Source organism: Perognathus longimembris, chromosome 1 (genome assembly GCF_023159225.1).
Source record: "Perognathus longimembris pacificus isolate PPM17 chromosome 1, ASM2315922v1, whole genome shotgun sequence".
Classification (NCBI taxonomy): domain Eukaryota; kingdom Metazoa; phylum Chordata; class Mammalia; order Rodentia; family Heteromyidae; genus Perognathus; species Perognathus longimembris.
This window is the reverse complement of record NC_063161.1, coordinates 49,830,029-49,843,815: the sequence shown is the minus strand read 5'-3', so window position 1 is coordinate 49,843,815 and position 13,787 is coordinate 49,830,029. Positions and strand designations below refer to the sequence as shown.

General features: G+C 50.0%; 1 protein-coding gene across 1 annotated transcript; it reads right to left on the bottom strand.

Moving 5' to 3' along the window:
• Nucleotides 1–143: 143 nt before the first annotated feature.
• On the bottom strand, nt 144–13,586 carry Spryd3 (SPRY domain containing 3). The gene is made up of 11 exons (XM_048363757.1): nt 13,464–13,586; nt 11,213–11,359; nt 9,814–9,889; nt 8,778–8,902; nt 8,352–8,487; nt 7,343–7,528; nt 3,297–3,446; nt 2,634–2,691; nt 1,991–2,110; nt 1,728–1,900; nt 144–1,394 (listed from the first exon to the last, which is right to left on the bottom strand). Exons 1-11 carry the CDS (start codon nt 13,484–13,486, stop codon nt 1,260–1,262), a joined length of 1,329 nt encoding a protein of 442 aa, XP_048219714.1. The 5' UTR covers nt 13,487–13,586; the 3' UTR covers nt 144–1,259.
• Between the last annotated feature and the right edge of the window lie 201 nt (nt 13,587–13,787).

Below are 13,787 nucleotides of genomic sequence, written 5' to 3'. Positions count from 1 at the left end.
CTGTGCCTTGTAGGCATCCTAAGACCATGGAACTTACATGGTCCCCTTCCTGCTCTGAAGACTCACCCCCATCTTCCCCAGGGAAGCTGCCTCTATGTGGGGGCCCTGGCCCTCTGTACTGGGAAACATTCACATTCTGGCTGTACTGATAAATACGGAAACTCCGTCTTTATTGGCTGTATAAACATCTCTGGTCTGTACATACATTTCATACATCATAGTGCAGGGCCAAAAGGGAGGACCAAGGGGGTCCCAGCAGCACGACAGCACACCCATTTTCCCCAAGGCCCTGCCCACTCTGTGCAAACCAAGGCCAAGAGCTCCTGTTCCCTCTTCCTTCCCTTCCTCCTATGGGGAGGGGCTGGGGGTCAAGGCGGGAGAAAGTGGTGTGAGGGCTTAGGGGAATCTATGTAAGTGATAGGATTAAACACTGAAGCAAAACAGGCAACTGGCACAAGCAGCAAGCTAGGGTGTGAGGCAGGCAGGGTTGGGGGCAGGTAAAGGGGGGTAAGGGGCCACAGCATTAACCATGTCCCAGAGCCTCAGCCTCCATCCCAGAGAGCTGGGGTCACAGATGCCGTGGGAGAAGATGGCTAGCCCTGTCCACTCCGTCACAGGGACTGAGCACCCTGTGTATGAACAGGTAGGAGGAGGCATACTCAGACTCTGTGGGATGATGGTGCCTGAGCAAGCAGGAGACCAGGAGCCAGCTTTCCAGGGAAAGGAGGGAAAGGAGAGATGCCCTTGAGGAGGAGTCTTTTCAGGGCAGCACCTAGTAAAAGAGAGAGACCCAAGAGAGGCCCCCTAGGCCAGCCAGGGGGGGGAGACAGCAGCGATTGGCTCACATGATGAGGACAGGGAACAAAAAAAGAACCAAGGGGACATATGTGCTAAGTAGGGGGCAGGCTGCCTCTACACCCTCTGCAAAGTGTCATGCTCTAGTAGCAGCTGAGAAGGGCTAGCTCCTCTCCACTCACACAGGGCCAGCAAAGGAAAGGGCATTCAAGTGTCCACTGACCAGAGCAAGGGAGACCTAGCCATGTATCAACACTGTTCTTTGGGCCTGCTTCTGTCCAACCAAGGACTCGGGTCCAGGACTGATGAGAAAAGGTGGCATTGGGTAAGAAAGGTCCAGCTTGACTAGGACCAAGATTGGTAGGGATAAGAGCAAATGCACCCCCAGGGCCTATAAAGCCAAGAACTGGACCCCTGGCCCTTCAAAGGGCGTGCAGAGGGAGGAGGGCAGGTGTGGCAAAGCCCTAGCCACTCAGGGGATGCAGGTCGACTTTCACTTTCTCCCCACAGCTCAGCATTCCGATGGTGGGGAAGAAGCCTCCAGAAGGCACAACAGCATCTTTCTTCCCAATGATTTTGCCATTCCGGGTGAAGAAAACCTGGTGGTGCAGGTGGGGAGAATGGAGAAGACTCTTAAGTCTTTCTTCTCTTGAGGATGATGGAGCTACTCTGCCCTGAAACCCATCCCTCCCAACTCCCAACACGAACTTGAGGAGACACTTGGGGCAGCATGGGAACAGACCACGAGAGGGCGTGCTGAGGCTGGAAAACAGACTCCAACCACAGCCTCAGCACGCAAACTGGTGACCCCAGGATACTCCCAGGGCAGTACCAGACCTTGCCCTTTCCTACCGGAGCCTCCATCCTATTCCTACTGGCAGCAGCCCCTGGAGCCCCAGGACCCTAAAGCCAATCCAAACCTCCCTACTCACCACCACCTTCTTGCCCTCATGTTCCTGCTCTATCTCTTCCCCATCTTCTTCCTCTTCCTCTTCCTCCTCTTCTTCTTCCCCTTCTTGGTGTAGGTACATGACATTCCGGACATTCCGGACAGCCCGGGCAGTTGGGGACAGGATCACTGTGTCACAGCTGTCATCACTGTCACCTAGAAGACAGGAAACCTGAACTCGTGCTGTCCCCGAACTCATGCTGCCCTGTTCCCTGGGCAGCCTGGCTGCTGCCCTACCCTACTCACCCTCACTATCCAGAATATAATCTCGAGGAAACATGATACCACACCCCATAATGTCCCCTTTATAGCAGCGTGGTCCAAAGGGGTCTCCCACACCACTACCATGGAAGATCTTCCCGTCATCTGTTGGAGAGAGAAGAGAGACATACTTGAAGGAGGGTGGCATGACACCCCAAGACTGAAACAAAGCTGAGGAGACAAATACATTAAGGAGGCACAAGATCGTTTTTTAAAAAGAAGGGAATCACAAAACCTGTCAGCCTAAAGGAGAACTGGTTAGAAGAAAGGAGAAGGAGCCCCTACGGGAGGAATAAGTATGCAAAGAAAAGGAGGTGAACTGGAACCAATGTTCCGTCCTCTTCTCAAGAAAGCCCTCAAGGAAATCAAACAGAACCAAAAAAAGAAAATGAATCTGCAAGATCTTTAAGAAGGGTGCAAGGAAGCCAACTCAGAGACCTGGAATGTTCAGTTCAGGCCCAGTTTTCCCACCCAGTCTTGCTCCCCTGGTTTTCAAGGTTGGGAGGGGAAACAAGAGCTTTTTTATCAGGGGAAGGGGAAAGAGAAAGCCCTTCGAAGAGATCAGGAGAATAGATGTTCCTAGGGCTTTGTCCCTATATTCTCCCTTTACTGGGAGCCCTCCACTCACCTGCATGGTAAGCCACAGAGCCTCTGCTCCAGCCAGGGTGTCTGTTCTTGGGATAATCCTGCATCAAGAGAAAAAAAAATCTGTGGTACCATGTACCAAAGAGAGGACAGAAAAGCAGCATCTGCCAGCTTGTGGAGAGCCTACCATGCAGACAGCTAGGCACCTTCCCCACAGCCGCTCACACCCTGTAGGCACTAAGGTTCAGGGAACAATGAAAGTAGGAAAGGGCTTAGTTGTCAGGGCCAGGGCTGCCCCAGCTCACACCCAGGCTGTAGGATATGTAGTAGAGTCTCTGTAATCTGGGGTCCTGTGCCACATGGGGTCTGTCACCTTACATGCAGACATAGCTTCATTCATGGCCCCATCCCAACAGCCCAGCACTGAGCAGCAGCTCCATAAGGAAAAAAACCCAGAGCCAGGCACTCACACCTGTAATCTAAGCTACTCAGGAGGCTGAGATCTGACGATTGCGGTTTGAAGCCAGCCTGGGCAGGAAAGTCCTTGAGAATCTCATCTCCAATTAACCACCAGGAAAGTGGAGCTGTGGCTCAAAGTGATAGAGCTCTAGCCTTGAGCGGAAAAGTTCAGGGACAGAGCCCAGGCCCTGAGTTCAAGCCCCATGATCAACCAACCAAAAAACAAAACACCAGCACTCATGCCTACCTTCCGGGCCAGCCCCAAAGCAATGTAGCATTTCTCTCCAGGATCCACAATCTCCACCTCAAAATAGTGGCTCCGGGTGCTCAGCGGATGCCGGGCCTGAGCCAACCCCACATCCACGATGCTCTTGCCTTTCCCCAAGTATTCCAGCAGCTGAGAGAGAAGAGCCAGTTGGAAGTTTAAGGGTCAAGCAAACACTGCCCCAGAAACCAAGTCCCAAGGCAGACTGAGTACCAATTTCCTGAACCTGGCAGAAACCCCTGGTTGAAAGAAAAAGGATCCTGGAGGCACAATGTGGCTTCAGAGTTCCAACCAGGAATAGAAGGACAGGGTTCAGTAAGGGAGAAAGGGTGGCAGCAGAATGAGCAAGAGGCGCCCCTTGTTGGGTGCTTCTGATCTCTGGTAGACTAGAGAGAAGTGCAGAGGCTCTGAGAGCAGCAGAGTGCCAGGAGCCTGGAAAGTGCTGTGAGGAAACCAGCCACCTCCTCAGGGAGCTTGAACGGGCCAGGGAAGAAGCAGGAATCAGCTGCCAACAACAGGGTATGGGAACAGATTCAGAAGCTGGGCTGCTGGGGATGGGATGATTTCTCAAGTTCTTTGTTTTACTTGGCCTTCAGCAGAGCCATTCATTGCTGGGTGAGGGAAGTGCTGAGGGAAGCCCAGGAACCCAGAACTATTCATTTAGCATGGAGGGAGATGTCAAGACAAAGACAGAAGCAGGTTCTCCCATTCCCAGCCCCTTGATGCTCTTTCAAGCTGAAACAGGATGTGGAGGTAGAAGAGAGGGGGTGACTGATGAGTTCTGGAGCTCTTTGGTCTTATAGGAGTGCCGCCTAGGCATGACAGGGCAGCACCCCCCATCTAGGAGAATTTATTTATCAGTTGTCATGGTAACAGCGTCTATGATTCAACTCCATTCCCTTTCCCCCCATCCTAACATCACCTGGGACTCTTTAATCCACTTTTAATTAGCTCAACTGCCCCTCAAGACTGTCTTCTATCCTCCCATCCCTGAAGCCCTTTAAAAGACATGCTCCCTGGGACCTCCTGCATTTTTTCCTGGCAAGCCTTCGGATGATGGCCTCTCATGCCCTTGTGCCCCCAATTCCTGTCAGAACAGGAAAAGAACGATGCTCACATGCACAGTGTGGAGGCCTGTGTGTGCCTCAGGAGAGGCTGGTCCTGCTCGTTCATGTCCCTTCTGAATGGGCTCACCCTGCCCAGCCCTGTACCATTAAGCCAAGCCCATCCTCCTTTCTTTCTCCAAAGAGAAGTGATGGTGGATCTGAAAAAGCTAGAGTTGCCCCTAAGCCTACACCCAGGCCCACTCCACCCCTTCATCCCTCAGGCTGAGCTCCTGCTCAGCATCCTTCTAAACCTGATGGGAGGGGGTGTGGGCTGGAGCACAATAACTCCACCATTAGCAACCCTTAGCCCACCCTCTCCCAGTAGCATTGAAGAATTGGGTGGGGGAACCATACAGCTGCCCTTGAGCCACTCTAGCCAACTGACCTCAGTGCAGGAAAACAGTGTTCTCCAGTTCAACAGCCAAAAGGCAGTGGATCCAGATCCTGATCCTTGGGAAAAGCCCACCCAACCTCCCTCAGCCTCAGCCTGCAGAAGGCAGCTGCTACAGCATCATCTAAGGACCAGTTAGGAGGTGAGACATCTTTGAAACAAAGAAGTACAGAAGCCAAGTGTACTGATACACACCTGTAATTTCAACACTCCAGCAGCTAAGGGAAAAGAATCTTAAGTCTAAGGATACCCTGGACTACATACAAGACCTTATCTCATTAAAAAAGAAAAAATATGTATGTAATAATAATAGAAAGAAGTAACATAGAATAGCCCAAATGACCTCTCCTGGGTACCTCCAGGCTGATATAGCTCTGATCTCTGGGTAAGAAATATAGTAGATAGGGGCTGGGAATGTGGCCTAGTGGTAGAGTGCTTGTCTAGCATACATGAAGCCCTGGGTTCAATACCGTAACACCACATATACAGAAAAAGCCAGAAGTGGGGCTGTGGCTCAAGGGGTAGAGTGCTAGCCTTGAGCAAAAAGAAGCCAGGGAGGGGCTGGAAATATGGCCTAGTGGTAAAAGTGTTTGCCTCATAAAGGCTCGATTCCTCAGCACCACATATATAGAAAAGGCCAGAATTGGCACTGTGGTTCAAGTTGGCAGAGTTGGCTAGCCTTGAGAAAAAAAAAAAAAAAAAAAAAAAAAAAAAAACAGGGACAGTGCTCAGACCCTGAGTCCAAGCCCCAGGACTGGCAAAAAAATAAAATAAAATAAATTAAAAAATAAATATAAAATAAATATATATACACACATATATACATATATATGCACATATACTAGATAGTAAGAACGGACAAAAAGGGGTGGCCAGGGCATAAGTAAGGCCAGGAGGCCCAAAGTAATGAAGGAAAACAGAAATTCATTCTCATTTGAGGACTAGAAGGTGCATGTCCACAAAAGGCTCATGCCTAAGTCTGTTCCAGAAGAGCAAGCTCCCAGGAAGTAGTGGTCCCACCCTTCCAACTGTCCTGAACCGGGGTGGGGGTCTGAGTGAAGAGCCCAACCCAACAGCTTATATCCAAGAAACAATTCGTAAATGAGTCACCCGAGGGTAGTCAGGGGAGGGTAGACAGGAAGGAAAGCTATTTATAAATATCTACAGGACAGGATTCTGCATCAATTAAAAAAGATGCCTGAGAGGAGCTGGGAGCAGAGTGGGGACCCGTCCAGGCAGGGAAAGGTTGCCAGGAAAAAAACTCCTGAGGAGAGGTCAGGGATGAGAGCTGGAAAATTGCTCTGGCTCAGTCCCAAGTTCAACTCTGAGGGTGTTGTTAAAATGATGGTGGAAGGAAAAAGAAAGGAGAGAGATGAAAGTTGAGGAGTATGCATCTGATGCCTGCCAGCTAACAGTTGCTCTTGGGCGTCAAGACCAGAAGAGATATAGTAGCAAAAGGGCACACTTTTTCCTGAGCTCGGCTTACCTTGAACTCCATAAGAGGTGGAGACCTTGCTCACAATCCACTCCCCCGCCCCCCACCAACTGCTTCTATTTTGATGTGAAAACAGCCTGGGTAGGGGTGAGAAGGTCACAGAGCTGGGAGGTGGGGGAGGCTAGGCTAGGAACAAGGAGGCAGCAGAGGGACAATTCCAAGTGGGAGGCCCAAGCAATCCAACACATTAAGAGGCACAGGACTTTCTTAAGGCCCATAGGGTTCCCAAGGAAGCTCCAAATCCAAGGAAAGACTATAGAAGAAGACAAAGGTAGAGAAAGTTAGGGTTGGAGGCTTGGCTCAATTGGCACGGCACTAGCCAACGAGCAAAAGTGTCAGGTACCTCGTTCAAGTCCCAGTCTCAGACCAAAAAAAGAGAAGAGAAATCAAGCTTTGGAGGCTCAAGGATTCTCCCTAGCCTCTAAAAAATGTAGGGGAGGCAGAAGAGAGTGACACTGAAGTTTATTCAACAAAGCTCTCTCCAAGAACCCTCCCCACATCTGTGGGGCTGATACCTACACCAACTGCCCTTCCCAGTCATCTCCACTCTAACCCTGTGAATAGGAAACCTGTACCCGCTGAGCTTGATGGAGACAGAGAGGGAGCAGAAGCAGTCTGCCTCCAAATCAGACTCCAGCCTCTTAGTCGCAGGTACACAGGGCAGCAGAGGGCACAGGATACTGAAGAGCTTCTACTCTCCAGGAATCAGCAACTAACCTGAGTTCTCAAATCAGGAGGAAAGGAAGAAAGAGAATCCATACTAAAGAATGCCATGACTTCCACAACTGCCACGACTGCCATTTTGCAAAGCCTACAAAAGATACTGTTGTGGGTGTAATATGGCACACAGGTATCATCTCAGCTACTCAAGAGTCTGAGGCAGGGGAATTGTGAGTTGCAGGCCAGCCTGGGCTACAAAGTGAAATTTTCTCAAAAGAATCAAAACCAAACCATTCAAAGCAATTCAGATGTGCTCCTATGCCCTTAGGTGCGCCCTCTGGGCCCTATCCCTACCATCCCACTACCCCTTACTTACAGTCCCGCAGACTCTGACATCATGCAGCCGGCCCCATTCATCCTCATAACTGTCCACCATCATGACGCTATCATCCTCTCGGCCCAGCTCAGCATTGAGGTGCAGCCGTACCTCCTCACCCAGGGAGTGCATGCCAACTGCTGGGAACAGCCCATCTGGGGACATGGGCATGATGGTGGAACCCACCTGCAGCAGAGGGAGGGAGGGAAGGAGCTGCCAAGTCATCCATGCTCCCACAGTTCACCTAATTCTATCAAGGGCATTTTTAAGATGATGCAGCCAATAATTATTATTCACATACACACTGACAGAGATAAAAAAAAAACATACCGAAAAGTTTCAAAATCTGCTAAATTGGTGGTAACACTGTTCAAAAAGAAATGTACTGGCTGGGAATGTAGCTTCGTGGTATAGAGCTAGTGTGCATGACATATCCTCAAAAAGGATTCATTCAAGTCAAAAGCCCACAGAGGCCTTCAACTAAGGTAGCCATGCCACGATCTTCCCCTTTTTGTCTGCTCAACCTTCTCTCAGTTGGGAACCAGTGGTTCATGCCTATAATCCTAACTACTCAGGAGACTGAGATCTGAGGATAGTAGTTTGAAGCCAGTCTGGGCAGGAAACTCTGTGAGACTTATCTCCAATAAACCACTCAGGAAAAGCTGGAAGTGGCCTATGGTTCAAGGGGTAGAGCACTAGCCTTGAGGACAAAGTGGCTCAGGGACAGCATTCAAGCCCAGAGTTTAAGCCCTAGGACTAGAAAAAAAAAGTTCCCCCAAATCACCCACTTCTGCCCCCCAACAATTTCCGTCCTTGTTTCACTGACTGCACTAAGGTGTGCCTCTAGGTGCATCACCTGAGCATCTTCTACATAAGGGACTTGAGGTGCATATGAGGAAGTAAGTATCAGTCCCTAACCAAGTTCCAGCCAACAGATTCTTCCCATTCACCCCAACAAACCCTGGGGCAGTTTTAAGCCACTTGAACCATCCTAAGATTACTTCCTCACCCGCTTCCCATTTTTTGTGAAGAATATCTGGGCAGTCTGCACATCAAAGGACACAGGCTCAATGCCACAGCCAATCCGGTCCCCGGAGTTGCACTTTGACCCAAACTGGCGTCCCTTGGCTCGGCCATTGTACAGTCTGTGGAAGAAGTGGCACAAATACAAGACAGCCTGCCTCCACTCCTCCCCAGTACCCTCTCAACCACCGCAGTCACTCTGGGTGGTATCCTATTGTGAGCCCCACCTTCTCCCCAAAGCCTGCATACCTGCAAGCAAAGCCATGGGTCACCTACTTTTCAAATCAGGAAAGTCTATGAAAACACCCAAGACAGGGTGAAATGGGAAAAGTCTCACAAGGCAGTCAGTCCTTTATATCTATGATTCCCAACCCTACAGAAAAGGGGTCAAGTTCCACAGGAGGCCACTCACTTGCCATCATCAGCATGGTAGGCTACAGAATCAGGCAACCAGCCTGGCTGGTGATCCAAGCTGTAGTACTGAGGGACCAGCCCCACAGCAATGGTGCCCCGGACACCACTGTCCACAATAGACACCTAGAGGGGAGAGAACAGGACACAGTTAGCAAGGATAGAAATGATAAAGGGAGCTCAGAGACAAAAGACATGGGCATCAAAGAAAGACAGGACACTCAGAGAGAAAACAGGTCAAAGTAGGGGCTTACAATCACTTAAGACAATTGTTCTTAAGCTTTGGAAAGATCAGAGACACGGCTGGGAGAATGTGGCTTAGTGGTAGAGTGCTTGCCTAGCATGCATAAAGCCCTGGGTGCAATTCCTCAGTACCACATAAACGGCTCAAATGATAGAGTACTAGCCTTGAGCAAAAAGAAGCTCAGGGACAGTACCCAGAACCTGAGCTCAAGCACCAGGACTGGCAATAAAGAAAAAGAAAAGAGACAGAGCATATGCAGGGCTTAAATTAAGGGGTTGGAAGGAAAACACATGGGTCAAATTCTGGGATGTGGGTTAAAAAAGCACCTGGAGTAAAGGAGGGAGGAAAGCAGAAGGCACATAGCAATAAGATTCCAGGGCACCTATCTCTAGGTCAAGGGCCATCTATTCTGCACCCTTTTCTCAGAGAACAAAAAAACCTTCATGGAAAATGAAAAGGACTAGGTCTGGTATCTAGCAAAGGAGTTTCTTTTTTTTTTTTTTTTTTTTTTTTTTTTTTTTTTTTGGCCAGTCCTGGGGCTTGGACTCAGGGCCTGAGCACTGTCCCTGGCTTCTTTTTGCTCAAGGCTAGCACTCTGCCTCTTGAGCCACAGCGCCGCTTCTGGCCGTTTTCTGTATATGTGGTGCTGGGGAATCGAACCTAGGGCCTCGTGTATCCGAGGCAGGCACTCTTGCCACTAGGCTATATCCCCAGCCCCGCAAAGGAGTTTCTTGAAGATTAATGCACTTGACCCTGGCCTCACCCTTGCTCTGTCCACCCACTGCTTGCTTACCTCAAAATAATTGCTGTCCTTGGTCAGGGGTCGAGAAGCCACATAGCAACCAACTTCACCAGAATTTCCATGGTAACTGAAGGAGGAATGAAGGGGAAATTCCATTAACAGTCCAGCCCAGGACTTTGCAGGAAGGCCTCGGCATTCCCAACAGCTATCCTTCAAGGGCCAGCACAGAGGAAAACCCCGCAGGCCATTTCAGAACATGTGCACATATGCCTCCCACCCTTCCCACTGCTTCCTGCCAGGTCCAAGCCACAGCAGAGCAAGGCAAACTTGGATTTTTTTTATCTCCAGGGAGGAGAAACATACAGCCTTCCTTAATTGCCTCGTAGAGGTTTCAGAATCCTATCTAACTTCAAGCCCCAGCGTTTGGCTGGAGAGCAGCTTGTCTCCATCGGCTATACCAAAGTCCTGGCATACTAGGTGATAGGTACTTCTTGGTCCTCCACTCTTTAGCTTCCTTGCCTCTAGGCTAACAAAACCACTTTCCTTCTTCCCTCAGAGACAACCTTGTGAGAATTAGGCTGGAAGGAGTCAAGGAATGGGTTCAAGAGAGAAAAGAGAGAAAGACATGCACAAACCAAAGAGTTAGAAAGAGGTGGTGGGTGACATGCACTACCCTGTTGTCTTTCCATACACAGAAGGCCCACAGTCTTCGAAAGGGTCTCCCTTTACCAAGCCCAGTCCCTGAGACGTGGTCAGAAACCAGTCAAATACCCTGCAGTCTTTTCAGCAAAGAACTCAGTCCAGCAGCTCCTACACCAGACTTGGTCACTTCTGTTGGTGCCCAAACGAGACAGGTCTTTGCTGGATTTCTTCATTGTTAGAACAAAACAGTGACCCACATTCGGTATGGTAATACATGCCTATAATCCTACCACTCAGGAGGACCCCAAGATCCAGATAAGCCTGGGCTACATATTAAAACCCTGTCTCAAAAACAAAGAGTAACCTAGTGACAGAGGCGAGGAAAGTACAGGAGGAAACAGCACATATTGCTCCACTTAGAAAGGTCTCCTAGTCAAAAGCATCCCCTTACCTAGGCGTTGGTAGTTCAAGCCTATAATCCTAGCTATTTAGGAGGCTGAGATCTGAGGATCATGGTTTAAAGCTACCTCAGGTAGGAAAGTCTGTGGGACTCTTATCTCCAATTAGCCACCAGGAAACTAGAAGTAGAGCTGTGGCTCAAAGTGCTAGAGTGCTAGCCTTGAGCAAAAAGAGCTCAGAGACAGCACCTAGGCCCTGAGTTCAAAAACCCCACAACCCAGGGTGGGTGGGGGAAACAAAACATCCCCATTCCCAGCTCAGTATAGACTCTCCCCTTCTAAAACAGCTATTTTTCACCTCTGAGATCAGGGACAAAAAGAAAAATGTAGAACCATTCCCCTAAACTCACCTCAAAGTGTCTCCATCTACAAGGATATGTTTGAACCTCTCCTGATACCGGAAAGCTCGAACCTCTCGAATCTCCCTGATCCTCCTGCGCCAGTTCAGAAACCGGTAGTGCAGGTTGAGGTCATCCATCTTGTTCATGAGAACAAACCTGCAAGGGAAGAAGGGATGGAGGAAGAAATGGGCCCTGACCAGAGCTCCCCATTCTGCTCAATCCAGAATTTGGCGAGGGCACCAGACTTGCAGGTAAGTGTCCATACCAACCTCATACTAACCCTTATCCCCATCCAAAAGGTAACAAACATTTGCTGGGCTCCTACTGTATGCACCATCCAGAATGCTAGGGATACAGCTATGAACAGGATGAATGAGTGGATGAGACCTTGTTCTCAGGGGGTTTCCATTCCACTATGCCACTGGGGTCAAGACAAATAGTAATCACACAGGACAATTTTAGCCAGTGGGGGAAAGGGAACAATAAGGTAATATGACAAAGAACAGAAGAACACAGTGGACAGAGACTATCTCTCTAAGGAGGTGATATGTGAACTGGAAAGGAGCCAAGCATGTGACATCCCAAGAAAGGCTATTTCAGGCAGAGGGGACAGTGAGGCATAGTTGAAAAAGAGAGAATGCCAAACAGCTGATGTGTAGGGAAAGTAAGTGAAAATGGGTAAGAAAAGACAGGAGCTCTGGGTTTTCTTTTTTTGTTGTTGTTTTCTTTTTTGTCAGTTGTAGGGCTTGAACTCTGGGTCTGGGCACTGTCCTGGAGTATTTCCACCCAAGGCTAGCGGCTCTACCACTTGAGCCACAGCTCCACTTCTGGATTTTCTTCCAAGTATGATAGGAAATATAGGAGTTTTAAGTCAGAAATGATATACTGGGTGTTGGTGGCTCATGCCTGTAATCCTAGCTACTCAGGAGACTGAGAGCTGAAGATCATCGTTCCAAACCAGCCTGGGCAGCAAAGTCCCTGAGATCCTCATCTCCAGTTATCCACAAAAAGGGGGGGGGGGAGCTGTGTCTCAAATGGTAGAATACTAGCCTTGAGTAAAGAAGCTGAAGAATAGCATCCATGCTTTGAGTTCAAGCCCCAAGACTGGCAAAGAAAAAATATATATTTGTGTGTGTGTGTGCTTTTTTTTTTTCTTGAGCATTGTTGGCTTACTGCTGTAATACTAGCCACTCAGGAGTGAGATCTGAGGATAAAGGTCTCCAACTAACCAGCATAAAGCTAGAAGTAAAGGTGTGGCTCATGAGGTAGAGCAGAGACCTTGAGCAAAAAAGAGAAGTGACAGTATGAGGCTTGAGTTCAAGCCTCAGTATTGGTACAAAAAGAAAAGACAAGATGAAAGAAAATAAATGAGGGCTGGGAGTGTGGCTTAGTGGTAGAGTGCTTCCGTAGCATGCATGAAGCCCTGGGTTCAATTCCTCAGTACCACGTAAACAGAAAAAGCCAGAAGTGGCGCTGTGGCAGAGTGCTAGCCTTGAGCAAAAGCTCAGCGACAGTGCCCAGGCCCTGAGTTCAAGCCCCCCAACTGACCAAAATAAACAAAAAAAGTTGACTCAGGATGCAGCTTGCTCTAATAGTTCAGAGGGAGATGACCTCCACAAAAATGGTAGCATTGAAAAGAGATGGGTGAGATGACCAAGGGGCCAACATATGAATGAATGAATGAATCAATCAATCAATCAATCAATCTTCGTAGGAGCCAAAAGTAGGAAATAGGGCGATGTACTCTTTTCTTCCCATCCCCCAAACCCTGGCACAATCCTTGCACTTATAGGCTAGACTGAGTTCCATCCAATGTGCACACCTCTTCTGCAGTAACTACAACCACACTGGCCCAGAGTTATGGACACCTGTGGGAACACCTGAGACTGGTGTTCATTGCCACCTCTGCCCTTAGCCGGTGCTCGACCCCAGGGAGATAAGATGCAAGCGCCCCAGATCTGAGAGTATCTGGTTGCCCAGATCCCCAGAGCCCTGGCACCAGTGAATGGCACCAGTGCACAGGAGCCCGAGCCCGGCCTGGTTGCTCACACGAGACCTGAGGTAACCTAGCTCTAGCCTGTCCGGTGACTACGCGGGTTCTCCAGGCCTTGCACTAGGGGAGGGTGCGCCCGGGAACGGCCACGAGTACCCGGAGCGCAAGGCCCCGCCCCCTCCCCCCAGAGCCACCACCCAGGACCCCCACTTCGAGCTCCCGGGGAGACCCAAGACCTCCGCGACCCCGCCTCCGAACCCCGCCTACCGGGGCCGCCGCGTCCTCCTCATCCATAGGCCTCTCAGCTCCGTACCCAAGCTCTTCGGCCACCGCCACTACACACATCCGGGTCCCCGCCCTTCCTACGCTCTCCAACACCCGCCCCTTCTCACCAATCTTGACCAATCTGCGGCGGCCTCTGACGATGGGCATCGGTAGAAGCCAATCACAGATGGCAGGCAGCCCGATGGGGCGCGGCACGGTGAGCCGGGTACCTAGCCGTGGGCAGAGGCTGGTTAAACCCGGTTGTGAAGACAGCGGGGCGGCTACGTGGCCGCCGCCGCTGCCGTGGGGGCTCCGGGCTCCTGGGAG

What these genes read in the sequence shown, in the direction of transcription:
- Spryd3 (XM_048363757.1), bottom strand. Translation starts at nt 13,486, where the DNA reads ATGAGGAGGACGCGGCGGCCCCG. An exon ending in GTAGATGGAGACACTTTGAG is followed by an intron (nt 9,890 to 11,212) that starts GTGAGTTTAGGG and finishes TTCCTCCTTCAG; the next exon opens with TTACCATGGAAATTCTGGTG. An exon ending in AGGACAGCAATTATTTTGAG is followed by an intron (nt 8,903 to 9,813) that starts GTAAGCAAGCAG and finishes TCTCCCCTCTAG; the next exon opens with GTGTCTATTGTGGACAGTGG.